Here is a 26,696-nt window from a genome sequence, read left to right on the forward strand (position 1 = left end):
CAGTACCGCATGGGTGCGAGGTTCGACTCCATCTGGGTTCACAGGAGTGCTCCTCATTAACCCTTAGAAATTGGATTAGGTGGTTGGGAGACCCTCTTTTGACCCTAGTCGTGCTCATGTGAGCGTTGTCAGTCGTCTGTCAGTATTCCTTTGGTTGGATATGCAGGTCGTCTGTTTGCTTAGCCTTCATGGATTGTGTGTTTTGTGTGTTGTTAAATTGAGTAATTAATCCTTAATATTTAGTTTGATTTAATATGTGCTTATGCATTAGTAATTAAGGGACTAAATTAAATAGGTTCCCTTTATGCGAGTAATCGTTAATTAGAATCAATTTGGTAGCAAGTTTGATGTAACAATTAATTTATTCTACTTATGCTTTTGGAAAGGAAAGAGTTAAATTTAATTGAAATAGAATTAATTTAATTGAAATTGCCCTTTTTAAAAAAAAAAATAGAAAGGTTGATTTTAGTTATTTAAAGAAAATCAATTTTAATTAGAAAAGCAACTTTTATATTTATATTTTAATATAGCTTTGAAAGAATGAAATTAGAGATTTTATTTTAATCAAAAATATTTTACCATCATTAAATAATTTGAAATATAAATGATAGTTTTCTTAAAATTAAGAAAATTAGAAATTAATTGAGGAAGAGGCATTTTGATTTTTCTAAATTGGAAATAAATTGTGTAAAAGTATTTTAAATTCAAAAATTAGAATTTTTGGGATGGTATTTTAAATAAAAAATATTTTAAATGCAAAAATGAAATGTTTGGTCAAAAATTTTCCACATAACCTATAGGTTAGAAAAATATTTAGGGGGAGGATGATTTTTGGAAAATATTTTCCAGAGAGACATTTTGGAAAATATTTTCTGGGAGAATATTTTTGAAGGAAGAAGGATTTCGAGAGCTTGCAGTTTGGGCTCTTCTCCAAATCTCTTCCAGGATTGCTGAATCAGGTAGGTCTCTGGTTTATTTCGTGGTTTCTCTGTGTAAGAAATTGTTTTTTGGATTCTGTAGAAATCTCTGGTTTTGAAGGTAAAAATAATCTCATTTATTTGGGAAATGACAGAGTTGTAGTTTCATTTCTATTTTTTAAAACCTCCTTGCTTCCTTTCCAAACCTCCACAGTGTTTTGTTTTGGTTGTTCAAATTGGTTTTTTAAAAATAAATTAAAAAATGGGTTTGGTTGTTCTTGATGATTTTTGGTTAAATTCCATTGAAGGTTTTTGATTAAGTTTTTATTGAGAAATTAATTTGGGGTCTGGTTGATTGGTTAAATCAATTTGTGGGAAACAATTCATTTGCCCAAATATGATGTTTGGTTGAATGCCTATTTTAGTCTGTTATTCAACAGAAATTTTATATTTTGAAAGCCATGGACATTTTGGAAAGTTTATTTAAGTCTCTCTTTGAGACTGTGTAAAAATAAAAATAAAAATAAATTATTTTTTTTGTCTCTGCTGAGACTATGTTTTTGGCTATGAGCAGTTTATTTTTAACAGTGAAGGAAATTAAATTAAATAAATAAAAAATAAATAAAAATGGGGTAGCTTGCCCTGCAGGCAGCATCGCTTGGGGGGGGGCACGTGGGGTGCACGTGGGTACCCTCCCCCCTATTTATCATTTTTTTTTTTTTTTTTTATCAAAAAAAATATATAATAGTTTTATATTATTTAAATGTTAAATTTTAATAAAGTTTTAATGATAAATTTTATTTATTAAATTATTAATTAATGTATATATAATTAATGAGTAATTAATATATATATTAATTAATGTTTAATTTGATTTTTCTTTTTTTTGGTACTTGCAAAGTATCTTATTTGGAAAAGATAAAATAATATTTTAGTTGGAAAAATTTTGAAAATAAAATATATTTATTATTTATTAATTGTTTATATTTTATTAATTATGGATTAATAAATATATAGTAATTAATATTTAATTTTGGTATTTTTCTAGAATATTTGCATAAGGAAATAATTGTTAAGTTGGGTACGGGCTATCTTTATTTGGGTTCCTTATTTGCATATGTTTCCTTGATCTGTATAGTGTAACTGGGCTCTGGAAAAGACGAATTTGGAAAGACTGTTTTTGAGCTAGTATGACCATGATGTTTCTTTTAGAGATTAAATAGCATATTTATTCAGTTAATGTTTATTTAACTATATTCATGTGAACTTGGTTTTAAAAACTCGCAATGATGTAATTATTTTATGTGTATATGCAACGAGCTTAGTGAGTTAGAAAACCAAGAACAACCTGTACCTAGATGAGGTAGATAACTGCAATCTAACTTAGATCATTTAGTAAACTTGATCGACAATTAATGTTTTAATCAATATGGGAAAAGATTGCCTCTACCGGTTAATGCCTATGCAAGTTTAAATTTCTATAGTCGCTTTTGCTTATGTAATGGCAAGACTTGATATGTTTGTTTGGACCCTGTCGTTTGGTTGATTTGGGGTACTTGTTTATGCCCTCAGTCTCTAGTTTGGTTGTTGCCTTGTTATAGTGTTTTAACTAGTATTGCCCTTTATGCGGGTGTCGAGTGTTGATTTGTGGTTGACCATAGTTGGTCAAGTCTCTAGTTAGAGTACCGTCAGGCAATGGACCTTTGTATTTGCTTTTCATATGTTCAATTGGATCATTTTCTATGGAGGGATCATTTATGTATTTATTGACCGAAGTGGTCGTTTGTATATTGGTTATGTTCGCCTTGATGGCAGGATTGTAAAAGATGTGAACCTTATGTATTCTTAACTTATTTAAATGATCAGAGGGGTCTTGCAGTTGAGCAGACCCGGAGATGTAGCCCTTTAGGGGTGAACTCCAATATCAATTTGGTGTTATGCGATGCTTTTGTTCTTTTGTTTTATGTTTAGTGTTAGCATGTATGGATGGCATTTTGATAGTATGTATAAGTGGATTAGATAAGATTTATCGTAAATGCATGCATGCAATCGTCTCTTAGATGCAACAAAATGGATCATGAAAGAATGTATTCTGTTATGGTTAATGAAAATAAGTATGCATTAAAAGAGCTCATTAGTTATGATGAAGTTTTAGTGCGTTTTAGAACAAGATGCATGGCATGTGTTTAATGTAAAATTGAACGTAATTAATGGATAACAATTATTGGATGAACTTGTCATTATACTTAAATTGTAATTCTAATGGATGAACTCATTTAGTTATTTACATTTTAACCTTAATAAATGAACTTCATCATATTAGCTATATTTTAATTAAATTGAATGAACTCATCAAGTTAACTATATTTTAACCTTAATGGATGAATTCACATGTTATCTATGTTTTAACTTCGATGGGTAAATTTCCTCATGTTAGGCTCATCTTCAACCATAATGGATGAACGTATCCTATTATCTATAATACTAATTTAGTGAACAAATTATATCCTTGTTTAAAGTAATAACATGAAATTAATTTAACTTGCTTAATTGGATCAAATGTCGTGAGTTGAGTTAGATGTTAAATTAAGTAATCACGTTGGGAAACTCCTTAGGTATTGTTTAGTCTTCCGTTGTGTTATCTGAGCTTTTGATAACTCATTGTATCATTATGTTATGTTTAATTTAAAAAATATATATTTGCACTCCATTTGTGTGTTTTAGCTTTTTCCCTTCAGGGTTTCCTGGCGGGGCATTACAGAGGCTCTTTTCTTCACTAGTAGCTACCTAAGAGAGATTCACCCAAAACCAAGCACCAAAAATTGGCATATTTACTCATATCTTACAAGGTACAATAATTGTTTGTAAACTTTTGAATATCTTATTTGTAGGTTCTTAGTAAGATAATTGAGGTGGAAATACCCCAGATCTCCAAAATCTAGCAATTTATGTTTTCTCTGAACTTTGTATCACTTTTGGATGTGAGTGCAACTAGAGTTCGTTTGAGGCCATTCATACGAAGAAGCAAATAAGTTGACACAACGATGCCTCAACAACCCAATTTTTGTAGATTGAAACTTCAATTTTGCATTAAAAAGGTGGATGATGCGTCTACACAGAAGCATATAGACTTTGATGAGATTGATCTCTAGAGAGACTTGACTACATACAATGCAAAAAAAATTGTTTACATAAGAGAAGAGTGTTGATTTCAAAAGGAAAGCTCTAAAAGGTGTTGTAAATAAGATCTTTATCTACCTAGTTAGAATATCACCTTTACTAGCATAGACCTATTCATGCCTAGCTTAAGCTTACTTAGGCTTTCTCGTGACTTTATCTCACCTCATGTGGTGTAGACACATGTACTCCCTTTTGGAGACACCTATTGCATCTTGGCTTGCCACTTGCATGAGCACATGTCACTTTGCTCACAAGTGTCAAACCTTTGGAGGGATAGTCAAAGTTTCACTCCTACCTTCTCACCCTCACACCCTTGCCTACATATGCAAGGCTCTATGTACATTTTACATAATCTTCATTTCATATATGATAGACATATTGTTGTGCTCATTTTTGTTCACTTGTGGAAGGTTGTCAATTTGCGCCCATTGATCTTGGCTAATTTCCAATAGAAGGTGTAATTGAAGTAGAAGCAAAAGAGATTGGAGTAGATGACATCATTGCAAATGATGTTGAACATGAGGCAAAGGAGGAATCATTGCCATCTAGTACTAGCTTGGAGCCACAACCTTCTAGGCCAAGCGAGTAGACACAACCAATTGCATAGAGTAGACCCTCTCCCCAATTTTTAACTAGAAAGTAGACAAGGAAATTGTAAGTTATTTTAATTTGTAACTTGCATGAAGATATAATTTTTGATGATTTTCATTGACAATCATTATAAGTTCATAATAGTTATCAACTAGCTATTGTATTTGCACGATGATGTAATATTGTACTCTATTTGTAGGCAAATATAATAAAAAGCACTTCCCTAATGTCTTACAAACTCATTAGACACATTTTGTAAATGTATTTTACATCATATTTGGTTTTTTTAAGATATTTATTTTTTTGTAAGTTGCCAAGTTTTTGCCAAGACAAATAAATTTGGTCTATTGAGTTTGAGTTGAGTTCAAGTATGCAAACTATGGATCTATCACTTGTTAAAACTCAAATCATTACAAAGTAACTATACTTAATCTAGACTTAATCATTAATTTCTAAATGAAGAACAAAAAATTAACAGTCAGAAAGAAATGAAAAAAATTTAAAGACTTGCATCTTCAATATCCTTTGCAAGAATTAAAAAATGGGTCTCATAGCAATCTACTAGACTAATCCAAGAAGTCGATTTTTAGTAGGAAGACTCACTCCATTGCTTGCTAAAAAGTATTGACTTCAAATAATATTTTTCTTGTGGCAAAGAGTTCAAGCTAATGAATGAGGTTGCAAAATGTGTGACACTAAGTGGAGACCGACTCCTTGTTATCTATGAACACTCTCATTAAAGAAAGTACCTATCTCGTATTTGCAAATGTTTCAATCATGCTACCTAACTTGCCCAATCCTCTCTAGTTTGTCAAATCCTCCAGCATTAAAAATTGTGATGTGTTGTGCTAAGCGTCTAAAAAATGTTGAGGTGTCTCTCCATTAGTAATCTATCCAAAGAAACATGGCTTGCAGCATTGTCAAAAACTATATGTCCTACAATTTCCTCCCCCATTTCTGCCAAAACTTTTCCCAAAACACTTAACAAGTTATTACAGTTCTAATATTTTCCTTGAAGAAATTGGTTCCTGGAAATTAGGTTTGAACCCTTGACCAACCACAACAATTGAACTAACAATTGCTTTCCAATAGGGGGATCTACAACACAGATTATATATTTTTAGAAGTAAAAATAATTAAATAGCCCTACACCCTGCATAAAATTATGAAAGTAAATTTAGAAATTATAGTAAAAATTGAGACTTAAAAATCAAAATATTACCTCACTATATTGAAGGGAATGTCACAAATACCCAAAATTGTCAACTACACTCCTTGCCACTAGGTGTTTGTCCTTATTCCGTTCCATTCTTTCCAACAATGGTTGGGAACCAAAAGCATTGATGGGAAGCAAGGAAGAATTAGAGCTGTTACTCAGGAGATTCTTCCCAAGGAGAGATAGAGTTCTTCAGAGAATTGCATTAAAGACATGCTAATCTTAGTGTAATGGGCAATTAAAGATGGAAAACCATTGCCATGTTTCTTAAGGATTGTATGATTGTATATAAACCATGTTGAAGTTCACTAGATTATATGCACATACAAGAATGCTAGAAGAGATGTGTTCATAGAGGCCCTTTAAAAATACAAGCTTGTACAAACTAATTTTGACAGTGAGTCTGGGTCCTTTGCTAGTGTTTTCACCCACATTAGGTTTCTGTAGTTCTAATTCTATGCTTTTCTCACTTATCTTATCTTGCTTTATTGTGTTTGCTTTGAATCTAGGGTACTTTTCACCCTAGTTCCTTTCTAATGTAACTAGTGTACATTCTGGTCTGTTTGACCCATTCTTGATCATTTGTGTGTAATTTATTCCTTTCTTTATAGGATAAACCTCTTATATCATCTTTTCCTGGTGTTGTTTTTGTTTGCCTACATTGTTTTATATTTTGGTACATATTAACAGCAGACATAGAGGGATTAGTAATGTGAATATTCCCTGTCTCTTTTAATAAAAGCTTTGCATGCTGCTCAATATTAAGTATAGTACTTTTGCAACTAGCTAATGACTAAAGGATTCGGATTGGTGAAACCATCTATCGAATACCCATGGAAGTTATAGATCAAATCAACAATTTGAAACAAAGGATTCATGATCTTAATGTGTTTTTTGTATTTTGAAGCGTGGTAAAGAAAATAGGCATGTTGGATGATGAAGCCCATTTTACAAAATCTTCGATTAATCACTTTCTTCCAATTGACAGAAATTTTTCTAATTTCCCAAATTTAATAATTATTATATCTTCACATTTTATAATTTTTCTAATTTCCCAAATTTTATAATTTTTCTAAAATTATTATATCTTCACATTGTAGTGTAAGCATAAATAAAGAAAACTTACACAATACGCAAATTTGGTATTTGTGATATGTCAGAAGGAAGTTCGCCTGTCAAGTTATTATTATCCAATAAGCTGCAAAAGAATAAATAATTTCAGTTTCAACAAAAAGCATAATAACACTTAGCTGCAACTAATCACTCCGGAACAATTACAAATGGTAAGAAAAACATTATATTGTCTTGGCTGGTCTTTGTAAAACAACTTGCATACAACAATGTCAAACTAATAACCATTTCATGTTTTAATTTTGTATCAACCAAATCATAATGCTCATAACTTACATGTGAACCAACTTTGGAAGTCTGGAAAGCTCTTTTGGTATCTCACCACCTATTGAATTGTTATTCATGTGGCTGCAGTCCAAAATACAAATCACTTAAATTGACCATTTGTGGAAGTAATTTGCCTTTAATGCCCATCATGTTCACCTTTCTCTGAAAATTACTAGTTCATGAGTGAAAGAAATGCTTATCTTCAACAGTTTACCACAATTAATTTAAAAAATTATAATCATGAAGAGCTTACAGATGCTTCAGTGCCGTCAAATTAGCAATCGACTTTGGCAGAGGCCCTGATATGTTATTCTCATCGATTTGGAGTCTGTTCAAATTGGAAAGATAACCGATCTCTTCTGGCAATGAACCTGATATGTCATTGCCATTGAGGAGCCTATACAGGAGCAAAGGAAAAATCAGAATTGAAACCATTTATCATGGGGCAAAAGCTTCTGCTCAAAAACAAAAAGATACAAGTTTCCCAACACATATAAGGGTTCCCCTTTCACTCCCACATGAACCATAGAAATTACTATTCATGCAGAAGATCAAGCTGGGTTACATATGTAATCATTTCAACAATTAAAGCTATGGAAACAACTTTTTACCCCTAGTATCACAATATAAAGTGAAATATATCTCTTATTGTTCAATCTTTAATGGTCTAGACTCTATATATTGCTTGGAATCAAATAGGTTGCTGCAGGAATTGGTAATAGCCAGGATAGTCTTATAAACAAATAGATTAGAGCTACTTGTCTCTGACAGTAATAGATAGATATCATGTTCAAATTTCTTATGGATTCTCACTAAAATACAGGATACTATTTAGTATATCAAAATAAACAGATTCTTTCCAGGAATAAAGATTGTAATGACAGCCTAAAAACATTTTAAAGAGAATAAAAGCTATTACAAACTTACACACATTGTAAGAAATGAAAAAAAATATATATATATATATATATATATATATTTTTGTAACAATTATAAATTTGACATCTAGATTTCTACTTTTGACTTGTCGAGCTCTTGGAGTCAACCATTCCCCACCATAACCCAAAGCCATGTCACAAGGACTTGAGTTGTAAATGACTTGGCAACCTGTTGACATGTCTGAAATCGCTGAACTTGCGACTTCATCCAGCCAATGCAGAATAGAATGTACTCGCTAAGTATCCTATCCTCTCTTGAGATAAGGAAATCCCTAATGCTGGCTTTGTTGATCAAAGGGGACGACCTCAAGGTTTTGATTGTCAGGTCTTGACTGCAGGACTATTCAGTGGTCGATGTGGTTTGCTGGGAGCACAAGGGGACTTACGATTGCAACAAGGTGGTTTGTTGTGATTCTCAGACTACGAAATAAAATCAAAAGAGAAGGGAAAGGAGATCTAAAACTAACAACACGGGTATGCGGGTAGAAGGATTCAACATAGCCAATTCCCACTTGGCTAGAATAGCTCACAACCTTGCAGGAATGGTGCAATCTTCAAGGGGACTTGGAAGATTTTCAGACTGCAAACGCACGGCTAAGCACCCAATTCTGGCGCAGCTCAGACGGACACCTGCAATTGAACTAAGCACAATCAAAGGCTCAGGTTAACCATACAAAAGGATACACAATCAGTATATCCTCAATGGTATGAGCCTGAATCTATTAAATACCTGCACACCCAAAACAGAAAGATCTATCTAAAATGCTGAAAGAAACCATGCAAACAGGATGAAAACAAGACAATAAACACCAAATCAATGTCTATATATTGATTTTAGCTCCCTATTACAACAATTTCTGTAGCATCCCTATGCTACTACTAAGATCTAACCTATTCTAACTTCTAAAATCTAACTCTCTCACCAGAGTCTAACTATCTAGCAAAAATATTTAACCCTTTACAAAAGAAAGGCTTTTGCCTTTTATAGATTTTACAATATTGAATCAGAGGCTAGGATTGGCTGCATCCAAGGGCTGCAACCTGCCATCCAAAAGCTGACAGCTTTAACCCATGCCCATTAAATTCTCACTCATCCATTCAACCACAATCTCAACTACCTGCCACTATTTGACTTCAATTTGAGTCTATCCGGTAGTTGGACATAACTGTCCACAACTGACTTGTTTCCCCTTTCTTTCAAAATATCTGAGTGGGGCCTACAAGCAGTTTTACAATAAAACAATTTCAGCTTTTTAGAAACTAAATTCTTGGAATTAAATCCAGCTTGTGCACTTTTCTTGAGAATGCATGATTGTTGTACTCGGAGTGTTCTTTGGTCTTTGGTCCCGATGGTGGACTTCATCTTTGTTCAGCGGCATGGTCCCCAATGCTCGGTTGCTCTCATGTTCCTGCAGTGTGTTCCTACATCCTCTTCTTCAGCGTTTAGTGTCTGGCTCCTTGATGTTTCAAGCTTTCTCCTGGTTCTTCGATGACGTCCTGCGACCTGCGAACAACAATTTCATTTTAATAAATCAATTAGAAAAAATTAAAATTAATTAATTTTAACAAACATTAAACTTTACGCGATGTTGGGCTTCGTCTCGGTGAAGCTCTTTGTGAGATGTATCTTGAAACCCAATCTTTAATTTGCTCTCTTGAACGAAATTCAGGCGAGTCAAACCTTTGAGAGATTTTGTTTTATTTAAGTGTCAATGCCCAACTTAGCCTTTCGGGCCCTTTGGAAGCTTTTTGCGAGATTATCATCTTGGCCATGAAGTGATATGAGCGAACTTTGTTTTAAGTTGAACGTCCTTATGCAAACTTCAAGCCTTTGGGGGGCGATTGCAAGGTTATATATCTCACGATTCTCCTCTGAATTTCGGCGATTTAGGGTCTTTTTCAAACTTTAAATCGTGATATCATGCCTTTTCCCTATATTGTGAACTTCGGGTTTCTGCAATGGTTTGAAAACTTTTTTTAAAACCTTAACACTTACGCCCTCTATAGTGAACTTCGGGATTTTCACCAGTTTCGCAAACTTTAACTTTTAGCACTTTACGCCTTAGTTGAAACTTCGGCGATTTTCACTAGTTTGCAAACTCTAAAACTTTGCAAATTTACCCAATACTGGCAAATTTCAGGATTTTCAGACCTTTTGCAAAGTTTTAAAACTTTTGACATTTTTCCTCCTTAGTGCGAATTTCGGAGTTTTAGGAGGCTTTGAAAACTTTTCTAACTTTCACATTCCTCCCTCCTTATGCGATTTTCGGTGATTTGAAGAGTTTTGAAAGTTTCAACTTTTTGCACTATTCCTTTGTTGTGCGAATTTCGGGCCTTTGGTTGATTTTGCAAGTTTATAAAAATCGCGATCTTTCCTTGGTATGGCAAATTTTGGCTATTTGATTGCTTTTGCAAGCTTTAAAAACTTTCAGTTTTCTTTCGCATTTACCCTCCAAATCGCAATTTTCGGGATTCTGGTGGCATTTGCAAGTTATGAAAATCACGATTTACTTTGGATGGCGAATTTCGGGTTTTGGGTTTATGATTCAAACTTTTATATTTCCCACTTACCCCTTATAGTGCGATTTTCGGGGTTTCCAGGGGTTTTGCCAATTTAAAAAACTTTCCAACTTACCCCTATAACGCGATTTCGGGGTTTATGAGGAGTTTGCAAGTTTTTAAACTTTTTCACACTTTTACCTCATAGTGCGATTTTGGCATTTTGTGGCACTTTGCAAACTTTCTTAATTTTAACATTCCTCCCTTATAGTGCGAATTTCAGGGTTTGGAAGGAGTTTTCAAACTTTAAAAAACTTTCAACTTATCCTCACTTGTGCGATTTTCGGCATTTTCGGGGGTTTTGGCAACTCCGGCACTTTTCAATGTTTTGCAAACTTTCATTTTTTCACGCACTTTTTCCTCCAAATGCGAATTTCAGCGTTTGGGAGGAGTTTGGAAACTTCTTAATTTCTCTCATTCATCCCCCAAATCGCGATTTTCGGCAGTTGGGCTGCTTTTGCAAGTTTCGGGTGGATTGGGGATTTCACGAGTTTTAGGAAAGCCTTGAATGATTTTCGGTTAAATGGCGTATTTTGCTAGTTTTCAACTTCTAGAATTTTGCGAACTTGAAGACTATGGACGATTTGATTTTAGCCATAGCAAACTCGGGTGATTTGGCTTTGAGGTATGAAAGGTATTTGCAGAAGAATCCATTTCTCCCGCACAAGCAGACAAAAATTAGGGGGTCCCCTGTCAACTGACGGGGTGTGTGTGCGAGCACAACACAACCCCAGAATTATGAGTTGACTAAACAAATGGAAGACAGCCACTAAATAAAAAATGAACAAGATATTGATAAATTCCATTCAGAAACCCAAAAAAATATCTCAAATTTAATTGAGGAAGATTTGGAAAATACAATTTGATTGTATTTGGGAGTTTTCCAAAAGTTGGTGAGTTTGATCAAGTTTGAAAGAAAGAAAAAAAGATAATATGTTAATGTCCACAAATGACCAAAAAAAATTCAATAGGACCGGAATGGCAAGTACAATAGCAAAGGACTAGCACAAAAAAGGAAACCTATAAAGACCCACCCTTTTCTGATCTTCTGCAACTTCTGATTTTGCCTTTTGTTTTCTGAAATTCTGTGTTTTTGTGTTTTATGTCTTTTCTGATTTTTTTCTAAATTTTTGCAATTTTCTGATTTTTTGGAGTTTTTTGTTTGGGTTTTTGCAATTGAATCGAAAAAATACAATAAATGAATGCTGGATATGGAAAGACAACAAAGTGCATAACATGAATATAGGGAATTTTGGCTTTATTGAAGATAAATGAACAATAACATACCCGATCTAGGCATGTGCAGGTCTGAACATGATTAATGCATGGCAAAGAGGGCACAATTAACCTAAATTCTGCTCCATAATGGACTCCTATTGGACTGATCTGATTTCCAAAGGTCTGATCTGCTTCCTATGGGGTCTGATCTGAGATTCCTTACGTCTGATCTATCTTTTCAGAACTGATACAGATCTGATCTGCTGTAAACTATGCCTGAAAACCCCACACCTAAGTAGAAAAGGCTGCAATATAGCTCCAGGCAGTGTACGATTTGCTGCAGGTGATTGGAGTGCTGATGTATGGTGCCAAAATGGTCCAGATCTGCCCTTGGACAGGGAACTCAATAAATTTTCTAAGTCTTCTTACACCTCACAAACCTCCCCAAAGGTCACCTGACCCTCTAAATGGGCTCCCTATCCACTATATTAGCCTATGGGAACCATAATGATAGGCTAACCCTACTAGAAACCATGTGCTCTTAGGGAGGGGATGTTACAAAACCCTAGACATTTGAGCTTAGTGATGTAACTCTATTCATTTTCCAAACAAACAAAGTTAAACTTGTGAATATAGCCACAAAACAAGAATCTTGTAAAAATTTTATGTCCTAAATGCAAGTGTAACTTCTGTAAGTTCTCCCTTATTATCTATTTTCTTAATAAGTACATATTCAAAATGTAATCAAATTGGGATATCAAAGAGCACTTATCCTCTTCCTACATGGGGAAGCAGGGGGATGGGTTTCAGGGATGGGGTGACCAAGGGCCTAAGTTAGCAAATGATGTGGGGACGGCGAGGTGACGGTGGCATAGGGCCAGCAAGGGGTGGTGCAAATACATGTGGTACTTGAAATATTAGTTATGAAAATATGTGTAAGGAAAAAGTATAAGAATTGCAAATGAAACTTCGACATACTAAGTAAAGTTTTAAAATAATAGACATTTAAAACGTGGCAATGATTGCATTGAACATTAACAATGGTTGATAGAGGTTTGGGGGAAAATAAAAAATAAGTATAAGAATTGCAAATGAAACTTTGGCATACTAAATAAAGTTTAAACTAATAAACATTAAAAACATGGCAATGATTGCATTGACCATTAACAATGGGGGGTGGAGGTTTGGGGTAAAGTGGTAGTGCCCTTGTGGGGGTCTGGTGGTAGAGCCCCCAGTAAGGTCAAGGGGCACCGCCCCTTGTGGGGGTATAGGAGCAAATCCCCCAGCAAGGTCAAGTGGCCACCCCTTGCCGAGTTTGGGATCAACGGGCAACGTCGTGGGTGCATTCCCTATTGCGATAAAAGGTGGGATCAAGGGGCTGAGCCCTCACCACCAAGCGCAAATTAAGGCCTTCAAAACCTCACAAACTTTTATGGCAAATGTCAATTTTATAATTTTATCTCTTAATTCTGCAACATTTGAAAGTCCCTTGGACAGTTAGGAGACTCCTCGAAGTCTCCTAAATGTCTTGAGGATGTCCCAAAGTCCCCAAACCCAATGGCATTTTGCAAAAGTCCCTGAGACTTGAGCAATGGTGGTGGGACGAAAGGGGGATGTTTCCCCCAAGTCCCCGCATCCTAGAGATGTCCTCATCTTGAAAACCTGGTATTTTTTGTAGCAACACATCCCCATGGAACACTTTAATTTTTTCCTTGTTGCTTGGACAACTTCATATGATCTATATGGATCCAAATTGTCAAATATTCATTAGCTGAATGAAATAGAAAAGTTGGAAATACCAAAAAACACTTAATTTTGTCCATGTGACAAAAATGCACCTTTTCAATAGGAGGCAATTAAGAAAGCACAATAGCAAAAACAAAAACCACTACTTGATGAAAACCAATAGTTTTATGACAACACAAGGAACACAAAGTTTGAAACGAACCAACATTTGGCACTCCCCATAACAAACTAAAATCTTCCAATGTGCGAGAAAGGATTCAAACATCTATAGGAGAGAATAAGAAAGTCATTTGAAGGGTTCAAAGGATTTCTACACAGGGTTGTATGTGGTGATACAAGGATAATTCAATTATAGGAGACTGTGTAAACTTCACAGTGAGCAATTAGAGCGAGAATCGGTTCTCTCCTCTCTCTGTACTTATGCTTTTGATAAAAATATCAATAAGTAGTAGCTAGGCATTTGCCACTACCAAGTGGTTTTTTCCTCAAAGAGGAGTTTTCTAGGATAAATGTTCTCTGCATTATGTGTATATTGTTGTGATTTCTATTATTTCTCTATTTGGAGCGCAACATTCTTGTCTCATTAATTGTCATTTGTAATTAACCAAGTGGGACAATAGTTAGTTCAGTGATTTCATACTTTCTACAATGTGTTCAGTGAAATTGCTGATAATTTTGATATCAGAGCAGGTTGCTAATCTTTGGGGATTGAATTGGAGAGTTGTATAACAATGACCAAATCTTTGAAGGACTAGGAGTTTGTATCTGAAAATCCAAAAATGGTACACATAAGTACACTAGGAAGAGAAACTACTCAGAGTTTGAATCCCCAAGTGACAACCTTGGAAGGCAACATAGAAAGTAATTAATACCAAAAATGGATCGCTTAAGTAGTGAAGCAAAAATTGGCAAAAAAATGAATTAATCAGAGAAAATTGTGAAACTTTTTGAATGCGATTTTTTCCACCAAAAAAATCATGATATTGTATAAAATTGTTGACCAACAACTTTGACCATTTTACTTGACAAGTTTTGAGGATTTGCAAATTTGAAAACAATGATTCTAGGTCAGTTTGAGGATCTAATTCGTGTCTTGTGCTCATGAGAAACCCTAAACGAGTCTTGATGAATTTCCTCCATAATGACTAATGTTGAATGCCTTTGAATACCTTCGATAATGACCACTGTTGTTGAGTCGTGCCCACTCTTTCACCCACTTGCAGAATGCCTTCGATCTGTTTTTGGCGATTTGATTTTTACCTACCACTGATCTTTTTATTTTTGATATCTAGTATAATCATTATAATGCTATAATATATTATAGTATAATCATTATAATGCTATAATATATTATAGTATAATAATTATAATGTAATAATAATATATTAATATATTATTAGTACATTATAATTACAACAATATAATGATTGTAGTATTAATAATAATATATCATTATATTAACACACTATTATATTATTAATATATTAATATAATAATATATTATTACCTAATATAATAGTATATTAATATAATGATATATTAATACCAATCAAATAAATTAAAATATAAAAAATATTAATACTATAATTATTATTAATTATAGTATTAATATATTATTATATTTACTTCATCGATATTAACATATTATTATATTAATAAAGTATTATAGTATCAATACTATTACTATTACATTATAGTTATTATATTATAATATACTATAACATTATAATATAATAATATACTATTATAATAGAAATAATAATATAATTATAATATATTAATATAATAATCCAATTTTTTCTGTATTTTTTAAAAAAATCTTATATTTTTGGTTTGTCGATTTTTCCCCAAAAAGATTAATGCTTCTTTGCATGGCTCAACAACAAAATAACATGACTCAACAAACAAAAATGAATGGTCAAGGAATAATCATTTACAAATGCTTTGCTTTGGTGCAAGCTTTGTTCAAGACATTTGGCAACAAAGACAATGGAGAAGAAGCTAAGCAAGAGACAATATGGAATGCAAGGATGGCTAAAAAAGTGAGATAAATTGTGAAACTTTTCAATTTAAAATCAAAAACAAAACAAATACTTTTAATGACAAATAGACACATAGGATTTAGATACATGAATCAAAGGAGTGAAAGTATATTTTAGTGTCCACAATGTGAGTGAGGCACAAAAGATTTCATGTCTCAAGATGTCTAGGTGTAACAACCACCCCTAATTCTTTTTTTCTTATTTTTGGTCATTTAAATCACAATCATGAACATGTAAATAGTGGTGCTTAGTGTCATTAAAGTTCTGATATGAAATTTCAATGGTCATTAACTGTTGTTACAAAGTCATTGATAGGAATCGTTACTCAAAGCTTTGATAAATTATGTCAAAACATAAAATGAAAACACAACGAAGGTACCTCAAACCCATAAGAAAGTATAGTCATGAAAAGGCCTGGGAACTCAGTACAAACTGCTGTTGTTGTTGCTGCTGCAGGTCTGCTGTTAGGAAATTGAAGGTCCTGGCAGCTAGGAAACTCAAGAAGCACTCCTCCAAACTACCCTAGAATGCCTTCCAATGATAGAAATAGCAACTTAACTTCAAACATCCTTCATCACTTGCCAATAAACAAAGAAATGGACAGTTACAGGGCTGCAATAACTTAACAATCACTCCCAGAAAGCTTCCCAATGCCCAAAACCATATCCTATGTACTGAAAACTCAAGTATCACTTCCAACAACACTTTAAATCACCCTACAACATGGTGTTTCAAGAAAGAACTAGTCTGATATAAAATTCTGAACATATGACAGGTCTGATAATGATAGAGCAGCAGGTACTGCTGATTGTAACAGGTACAAACAGCAAGGAAACCTCTGCTAACAACCTCGAAACGTTCATAAGACACCTCCCAAATGATCACCAAACACTGAGCACAACCTAGCACTGTTTTTCAACCCCAAAAATGATGGCGAATGATTAGTTTCCGGTCTGCTAAACATTTTCTATTTGTAGCAGATTTCTATTTGCAAATACCTCTGTAATCTGCAGTATTACAGCAGACTTCAAATATAGTTATTATCTATTGATGAATCATTGCAATTTAATTTATGTGTACATGTCAAACATTGTAAGGACTGTATGAAACCATTGCAAACTTGAAAATACATTAAACAGCAAACCAAACCCTCACAAATTAAGAAGCCTGCAAACTGTTTTGACAAAATGCTTATGGAAAGAAGGTAAAAATTTGGTGAAAATTTGCAAGGGATCTTACAAAGTGTCTTATTGTAATTTGCTTCCTCATAATATTTGACTTGTAGGCCCCATGTTAGACAGGTGCTCTATGCAGTTATGTGTATAAATTTCGCTTTCTGATTCTCTTAGTTGTACACTTTTAGTTTTGGCCATTTATAAATTACTTGGAAAAACAAAGGAAATGACTTTTCAGTTCATCAATAACATCTGAATCAGTAGAGGGAAAAATATCTATATCTCTGCTCTGTGCAGAGCACGCAGCAAAAGAAAAAATATTAATATCCAAAGTAAATCTACCCACAAACCACTATTAATCCATCCAAAATAAATCTTCAGATTATCGAGAAACTCACAAGAGTTTAAGAGTTGTTATGTTTCCGATCTCCTTGGGAATGGTGCCAGTTATCTTGTTCCACATGAAATCCCTTCCAAAAAGAGGAAAACACAAAGATATGTCAGAATCATAACTTTCGACAATTCCTATCCTATAAATCATAGGTAATCCAAGAATGTAACAATAGAGATTACATATACTATTTAGTATCATGTAACTAATCAAAAAAGGAAAAAGATTAACTTTATATAAAATAAACAATATTTTTTAATAGAACTATGAAAAATCAATGACATAATTTCTAGGTATTCATGAGTAGATCATATACCCACTAAAAGAAGTTTGACAATCTAAATATGGCACTTGTTGAAATTTGAACTTACAAAATTGTAAGATTTTGTAGTTGTCCAATTTCTGGAGCTAAACTTCCTGTAAGATTCATGTTTAACAATTCCCTGCATACCCAACATTGAAATCAATCCAAGCTGTGATAAAGGAAACTTAAACGTTAACATAAATTAGCAGTGACATCACTGACGAAAGGGACAAAAAGTTTCTGTTAACTCTATAGAACAAATCGATTTGTATCTTAAGAAGTTCCAGATACAGAAAAGAATATGTATAAAAAAAATCCACCTTATTACCAAACATCATGTCAGATGAATTACATTTTGCTGATAAAAATCAAGAAAGTATTGATTGCACTCTCTTAAATCAGCCTTTTCATGCATTATTATACTACAATGCTTTTGTCTACTTATATTCTAAAATCATAGTGACAAAACTATTGACTGCAAAAGATAACAATGGGTAAACGAGTGTCTGGGGTTATCATTTTATATGTACATTTTTGCCCTATAACCAATGTTGACCTGATTCTTTCTCTGATCTAGCTCTTTTCATCACTATTCTATGGCAATTTCGATATCTTCTTTTTCACTTGTTCATGATGGCCAGACACCTGTAGCACTCCTCTTTTCCCATATTCTCATGGAGTTCCTCATCTTGTCTCATGGAGTTCCTCATCTTGCAACATCAGGAGCTAATAGTGGAAGAAAAAATCCATAAAAGAAGATTTGCTGCATATACCTTTACATAAATTTACTTTTGATTCCCTCTTTTCCTTTAGCATCAATTAAAAAGCTCAATTAAGCTTCTAAAATTTGAAAGATCCCAACTAGGAGATGGCACAATTCTGATTTGTATTGTTTCAAAATCAATCTTTGACCAGTGAATTGAAGCTAGGAGTTTCCTTGAGGAAGTTTGAGTGTAATGCATTTTGGGGGGTTTTTAGATGATAGAATGTACAATGCAATGTAGAAATGCAAGCAATAACAAATGACAACTACTGAAACTAAATTTCAGAATGTCTGATTTACTAACAGCAATTAACAAATGCAAAGAATAATTGAATTTCAACACTAACATGCCAAATTGGCCTACCAGGGATCCAATGCCTTGCCTAGAGAACTTCTTTATTGACTTTATTGAAGGAAAATACTGCTACAAGAGCTTCCAAAGTGCACCAACAACTCCAATGAGTTTAATTCTTCTAAACAATAATTATCAAAAACAATTGAATGGATGGCTGGCAATTCTGAAGCTTGTTCTGAAATCTTGCCAAGAGAGATCACCAAATTGACCCTATTTTCCCCTCTAATTTGCTGATATCATTCAAATGTGCCCTGAATTCATAGAAGAGATCATTGATCTGCCCTAGTGACCTCCCAACAATGATTTTCCAACCAATAGCTGCTGCTAAATTCCCTTTATTAATTTATTTGCATCCCACAGGCTGATTGGGATGGTACAACTGACCTAGGCGAGGTACGGCTGGCATGAATAAACAATAACTTGCTGAAAGTGTCAACCAAAGTGCTCAGATCTGATTACCAAACTATAACCCTGCTGTAGCTGCTAACAAATACTGGTTTTTGGCCCTTATTGGCAAAATATGAACATTCCAGGCAAAATCGGTAGCTTAAATATGAGAGGGATTTCATCCTCTCACCCAAATCAGAAGGTTTCTGTCTCCAAATTTAGTTCACACACCTGCAATAGACGTTGCAGACCTGCAAATACCAAATGGCTCTCAAAAATAATAATTTTCCAATCATAGATGTGCAAAATGAGCTCCCAAACACCTTTTTATTTTCAGCCCAAACCCTAATTTCAAATTAGGGTTTCATTTGCCCTTTTTAATTAATAGAATTAACTTTATTTTATTTGCAAGACAATCCCTTTAGAAGTTCGATTGGCTAGAGAGGTCAATTATTCATTGAATGGGGCCAAAATCACTTAAACCAACTCCTCCAAGTTGCCACACCTAGGAAAGGTGATATGGTTTTTATTTAATAATATAATAAGTGATTAATTTAATCACCTTTTAATTATTTAATCAACTTAGGAAATATTCAAGTGCTCAAATAAACTCAGAACTATAAACTGATCGAAGCCACCTGCATGTGGATAATGCCTGAGCCACATAAGCCAACTAGTAGTTTTCCCCTAAAATCTAGGGATGCTCCTAAAAAGTACGAGATTGGACCTATCAACCTGAAACTGAATCCCAATGGCCCTCCTCCACTATGTACACCTCTGGAAGGTCTGTCAGTGAACTAGGAGTTCCTCCTAAAAAATAGGAGCGCCTCCTAACAAATAGGAGATGCAATCAAAGTCTCCAAAACGTTCCTAGGGGTCTCCAGATGCCCCCTAGACCACTCCCAGTCAATCCCTAAAAAATAGGGATCCCTCCTAAATTTTAGGAAACTGCTGTCAACTGCTCCAAACTGCCTGAAAGGGTCATGCATGACTCTCTAAGCCCCTAAGTTGGTTCCCTCCACACTCTGCTGGCCTACGAGAACCAGATAATAAACCAACCCTGCAAGAAATGTCGTCACTAAGGAAGGGCAAAAATTGGGGACATGACAAAATTTCAAAAAACAATTTTTCTCAAAAATGTCCATATTAAGCATCTAGTTAGACAACTTTGATGTTTGTCTCCATTTTTATGAGCCCTATGTTATAATATCAAGCTTTATATTGTGATTCTATGTTGATTTTCTGAATGTAACATAAACATACAGACTGAAGCATCCTCATGTCCAGATCTTTCCTCAAATATTTTAAAACAAAACTAGAATGCATATTTATCCAATCTATCCATATGCTCTATTACCAACTCACTCTCTTGCAATCCTGGAATCAAATCTGAATTGGGTTTGATTCCATGTGGGTACATTCAAGGTTCTGCAATTCAGGTTGGAACCCCCCGAGTACAGTGGACATACACAAGCAATTCTAGCCTAAAATCACAGAATCCCAAACATGTCCACAGGGTTCTTAGCAGCTTTTTAGCTTTTTACTTATTTTAATATTATGACTTTTGGTCTTCATGTTTAACTAGTCAATTTGAAAACGTAACTCTAAATCCTATATTAAACCTTAAAAAAACTTAAAACAGAATAATAAACACTTCTGCTTCATTTTAGGAAAAAACACACAAACCAAAGAGACTTGTCCCACTTTCATTCTTGCTTGTCATTCAACATATAGAGGTGAAGATTGATCATTGAAGGTTCCAAAGAGGTAAGATTCTATTCCTACATTTGTGCAAAAGCCCATTTACTGCCAAGCCTTTTTTTTATGAAAAAACTCTCTTGTTTTGTTTTTCATTCTTCTACATTAAAACGAGTTAAGATCTTTTTCCTTTGGATATGATTGGAAAGTATTGTTCGCAAAACTTGTTTCCATAGGGATTACAATGGAAATCAGTTCTAGTTCCACATGGGCCAATCCCACTTCATAACAAACTTAAATTCACCCTTGTGATAGTATGTTGATATGATAGAGCAGGTTCCAAATGGTGGGTCCTATGTTTGGATTTGCAATGAGTGTAAGGTAAAATATACAAGATCATACAATTAAGTGAAGGCCCATTTGTGTTGTATTCCTAGCATATGCATCAACTTTTGCCGAGGCAAGAAGGATGCACCCATGCCAACATCTAGATTGTTGGAATAATACAAGAGAACAAGCAAGAAGAAGTAGATGCCCTTGAGCAGGTTATCCTTTGGCGAAGAGGATCTTAAACAAGAAAGCCCCCTCTTTTCCCATCTCGTAGCATTCCTAGATTTTTGGCTGTGCATGGATAAGAGCCCCTCACACATACAAAAACAAAAGGGTCACTAGAAAAGACATTTTAAAATGCATCTATGCAAATAGATTGTCTTTCAATGGTGTTGCCATATTTTCAAGAAATGGCAAGGAAAATTAATGTGGCTCTAAAAGTGTATAAGCATATAAGTGTATGAGGAAATATATGAACGTGAGAGCACCTTAATGGAAAGGAAGCTGAAATTTGTAGAAAATCCATTGCAACCCATTAGAGATTGATGGATCTAGACAAGAGTGTGCGTAGTTTCCAATGGATGGAAGGACACCAAAAACCAAAATTGATAAATGTAATTGCAATGTCCCCTAAAGGGACAATGTCTTTGAAAGTTGTGGATTGTGAGAGACACATGAAGGATGCACAATTTATTGTTGACATCTTCATGTTGGCAATTGAGAAAGTGGGGCGTAAAAATATTGTCCAAGTTATAACAAACAAAACAAAAAATTGTGGAGCAGATAGGTTGTTGATTAAGTTACACTAATCATGCATCTTTTCGACACCATGTATTGTCCACTCGCCAACTTAATGCGAGGAAAGTTGGGCAGAAAAATTGATTAGACTATACAGGTGTATGTGGAGGCTAAAGAGATCCAAATGTTCATCACCTTTCACCACATGTCACAAGCCATATTTAGATCAATCTCAAATTGAAGCTGTATAAGGTAAGTGAAACAAAATTGATTTTACATTTCACTTTATTAATTTGTTTTTTAAAATTTAAATATGTTTTCTTTAAACTTTATTTTTATATTTTTAATTTTAATTTTCAAATAGGCTGTTAAGAACTAATTCACCTCCAACACAATCATCTTGAGATGACTTGTGAAGGTGCAAGAGGCACTTTATAGCATGGTCATCAACCAACTTTCGTTTGTATAGAGGCAATACAATGAGAAAGTATTAAATGTTAAGCTGATGATCATAGATGACACTGTGATGTCCCCTGCTTGTTGACATCAGTTCTTCAGTGAGGATTAGCCTATCATCTTAACCCTCGTACGCTAATGAGGATGGTTAGAGGGTCTCCTGAGGATTTGTATCATCTCTAGTGTTCAGAGTGCTTCAGTTTGGTCTTCTTTTGGCATCATTCGGATATTGTTTGCTCTAGTTACTGTTTTTAGTAAGTCTTGGGATGTTAGAGATGGACCCCTGCTATTTTTAGTAAAGGGGGTATGGTCATATGCAGTTTCCTCATGTCATCTCCCTGTTCAGACGACGTACAAAAATGTTGAGTAATTAAGGAGATATTAATGTTTATTTGGGTTATGAGCTTATATTATAAAGTTATAATATAAAATTGATTTAAATTGAGGGTCTACGCATCATAAAAGGGGTGGCCAATATATTAATTAATTATGTGCACATTTCCCAAGGTGAAATATTAAATGCTTAAGTTAAAGGTATTATATCATTAAATGGCATTTAATGTTATTAAATGATTTAATGAGAGAAATCGACAGTCTTGTGGGAATTATATAAAGGGCTTCAGAAATCAAACCAAGGAATTGTTATTGTTATTGTTATTTGTTTTCATGAATTTCTCTCTGCAAGCGAAAGCCGGGGTTTTCAGCATGCAAGCAGCCATTGGAGAACAGTGAATCTTCAGTGAACAACCATTTGAGGGAGTGAAATATCTCCTGAATTTGGTAGTAAGAGGGCTTCACATCAGGGGTCCTAATTGTGCATAAATTGTAAGAGGTTTTCTTCAAGTGTACATCGATTTAAGGAGAAGGAAGGACTGAATCATTAGCAGACTCAAAATAAGAGGAATTGTCTTCATTCACAGCTGCGGCAGGCCATAAAGTCTCTTCTCGGCCCAGCCATTCTTTAATCCAGTCGTACCATCAAAGGGTTGGGGCGATTTTGTGTTGGGAAGTCTTCAAAAATTCTGAAATAACCTTGGGAGCAGCGGCCTGTTTTAGGAAATCAGCTGCAGCCATTAGAAGTGTCAAAAGTATTGTGGAGTAGTTCGATCAGCATTCCAGGTTTCCCATTGCCCATTTGTAATTGCTTTTTGAATGCAAATAATTTAAAAGGGTTTCAAGTCGGTTCAATATTATTTCAATGAACTTTATGTAACTTTTAATGCACTTAGTTGAAGATTTGGTGTGTATGAGCATTGCTAATATTCTACATTCAATTATATCTGAAATTTTCTCAAAAAGCAAATTAAAAATCAGTAAATTCGAACCCAAAAACCCTTCAGCATTAGGTAAAACAACAATAACCATCTCAGAGCACCAAAGGGGTTTCTACAGACACTTAGTGGGATTGTGTGGAATATCTTCATAGTTTCACCAAGCCCGTCATGAATAGGATTTGTTTTGCTGACATGAATAAGCCTTGCTTGGGAGAGGTATAAATAAAATTGCCTCAATGATTGAGAGAAGATGAAACCTACCATAAATGAGAATAAGAAAGATCCTAAAAAACTTTCTTCAAACAAATACAAAAAAGGGCTAGGCCACTACATCTTATTGCCTTTGCATTGACTCCAAAATATTATAGCACCAAGATCCTTTTTTTTTCCATGTAGGGTTGCACCATATAGAGATGTGGAAGTCAACAAAGGGTACAAGCTAACGCTTGCAAGACTTTTCCCTAATCCTAATTTATAAGACCATAAATTGTCTCATATTTAACCAAATAAAATCATCTCTTTCTTCTTGATAAATTGGTGTTAAAGTAAATTTGAGTAATGATTGAACGTTCTTTAGCTTGTTTAAGGTAGAATGTAAAGTAGATGTTTGGTTTATTTTTAGTACTCAATGTGTGCAAGATGTTACAATATAGGTGAACAAATCATGGAAAAACTCATGACAATAGAGAGCTCTAGAGACACTTGAGTAAAGAGCTCTAGACACTAACAACAAAGAACTCCAAAAAGCTTTAGAAGGCTTTGAAGACATTGTGAGACAATAGAGAAGACTCCTCCAAAGTACCAACGAACTCCAATATTCTTGCAAGATCAATGAGCATTAATCATTCCTAAATTAATGGGCTACGTATATGTTACATGCAAACTATAGAGATCTCTTGCACCACATTTTCTTTCTCCGCCAAGGATAACTCCAGCACTTAAAAGTCATTGCATGATAATAGCATGTTCTTCATGCTAGTAAGGAATGATTTAGTCAAGCAAACTAAAGAATAATTCCTTCATTCATGTTGACCACTTGAAGATTTCCTAGAAATAAAGCGCAAAGAAAAAGTCAAAAGCGTAATCTCAATATAACAACAATATCTCCCTTGTGGCTTAATGATATTCGAAAATTCAAAATGATCTAGAAAGCTTAAATTGTTGATTCTATTGTAGCTGTGGTCAGAATCCACAGGCCGACATTGATATCACAAAGGTTGTGATTATATTTATATTATTATTATGAGATAATATAATTATATAATTATAATGTATAATTATTATATTATATGATAATACAATAATTATTATATTATATTAATAATGTAATAATTGGTGCCACTTGGAAGAGTGGCGACTCTTGGTGTATAGACACCTCTCGCATATATAATGAAATATGTGATCTCATTCAAAGATACATAACAATATATAACAATGGAATACAATTGCAAATTGAATATATAGTGCTCGGGGGAGACAATTGTGAATTGTCTATGGCTAGGAGGGCAAATCAGTGCCCGTGGTTAAATGAGCACAGAAAAACAACATGGTATCAAAGCGGGTTACCCTGCCAGCCTGTGATGTTTCAAAATATTCTACAAGTAGTTAGTCACGACATGTGGATCTTCAAACTGCTCGAATGGCATTCGAGAGTGGCTCCTACCAAAGAATCTGAGTAAAGGAAACAATCTTATCACTAAGAAGCCGAGTAAAGGAAACAATACCGAAATCACTGTGATAACACAGGACAAGGGTTTGCGACATCTGAATATGAGATGGAGGAACCGAAAAAGATGAAAGATCCAGATTTTCCTAAGAATGGAGACCTTGGAGAGCCTCCGGAGACGCTGTTGCAGCCCATGCGAAACGAGCTGGTTGGCACATTTGTTCAAGAAAAGTTGTCAAAGCTGGAGACGTGGGTACTCAAAGATGACTCTATTCGTATCGTTGGTGTGTATGGAATGCCCGGCTTGGGAAAGACGTCCCTGCTCAAACAAATCAACAACAAGAAAGATAGTGATCCATACTGAAGATGGCATCCAGAATAGTTAAGCTTATTAACTATAAACAATAGGAAAGAAAATTCCATCATACTATGGTGGACTGAATCTTGATCAAAGCTAAGACCAACTTCCTCATAGGTCGATATCTCCATGGAAATGAGGAAAACAGATTAAAGTTGAATCGATATATTTCAGGAAGACTTCAGCGCCCAGGTCTTACTTAGTTTCGACTCCTCAAACATAAGATTTTGTATTCCAGGCATGAACATCATATTCAGCGGATCTCTTACTCGTAAAGTTTTGTGTTGATAAAAGCAAACAAAGATTGATATAGTGAAGGATGATTCTGTAATGGGCACCCTAGAATGCCCAAAAACTAAACCAACTGCTGATAGGAATTTAGTCAAATAGTTTGCATCCAACTCCTTATTTCTCCGTTTAATGTTTAAATCCCCTTATAGCTTCGGAAATAAAATGTTTGTTTGTTTTTAAGTCTTTGCATAGATTTGAAATCACATAACATGAACTAGAAGGAAATTACAATAATATGCAACATGAAGATTGAACTACTGCTGATATGATATTATTTCCTAAATTATTAAAATCAAATACATAGCAGATTTTTCAACTCACTAAATACTCCATCATTTTTGACATAATATTCCAGCAATGACTTCCCATCTTGCTGCTACAGTAACATGAATAGTGTCGTGCTACAGCAACATGAATTGTGTCGCGCTACAGTAGCGTGAATAGTGTCGTGCTATAGTAACATGAATAGTGCTGCGCTATAGTGCTGCTACAATATTAATTAGTCTTCAATCAGTCCAATATCTTCATAAAATCATCCCTTCAAAATGGCATAAGCATTGGTCAAGAAGTGGAGAAGGTATCAGCAAAACACCAAGTCTGCCTGTAGCTGGAGATGCACCCAATCTGCCTGTTAATGAAGCTGATAGCAATGGATTCCAAAGGCCAAACCCCAAGGGAATGACGTCTAGAATGTCACAAGAGAGG

The 26,696-nt window shown here is 34.4% G+C and overlaps 1 protein-coding gene across 1 annotated transcript in view; it reads right to left on the reverse strand.

Moving 5' to 3' along the window:
• The window catches only part of LOC131034310 (probable LRR receptor-like serine/threonine-protein kinase At1g06840), a 147,409-nt gene that overhangs the window by 103,734 nt on the left and 16,979 nt on the right, over positions 1 to 26,696 (reverse strand). Inside the window, exons 3-7 of the mRNA XM_057965792.2 lie at positions 17,743 to 17,814; positions 17,379 to 17,450; positions 7,556 to 7,699; positions 7,312 to 7,383; positions 7,031 to 7,102 (exon numbers count right to left, since the gene is read on the reverse strand). Coding sequence (XP_057821775.1) covers positions 7,031 to 7,102; positions 7,312 to 7,383; positions 7,556 to 7,699; positions 17,379 to 17,450; positions 17,743 to 17,814 — 432 coding nt within the window. The remainder of the gene's footprint in view (positions 1 to 7,030; positions 7,103 to 7,311; positions 7,384 to 7,555; positions 7,700 to 17,378; positions 17,451 to 17,742; positions 17,815 to 26,696) is intronic.

Source organism: Cryptomeria japonica, chromosome 5 (assembly GCF_030272615.1).
Source record: "Cryptomeria japonica chromosome 5, Sugi_1.0, whole genome shotgun sequence".
Lineage (NCBI taxonomy): Eukaryota > Viridiplantae > Streptophyta > Pinopsida > Cupressales > Cupressaceae > Cryptomeria > Cryptomeria japonica.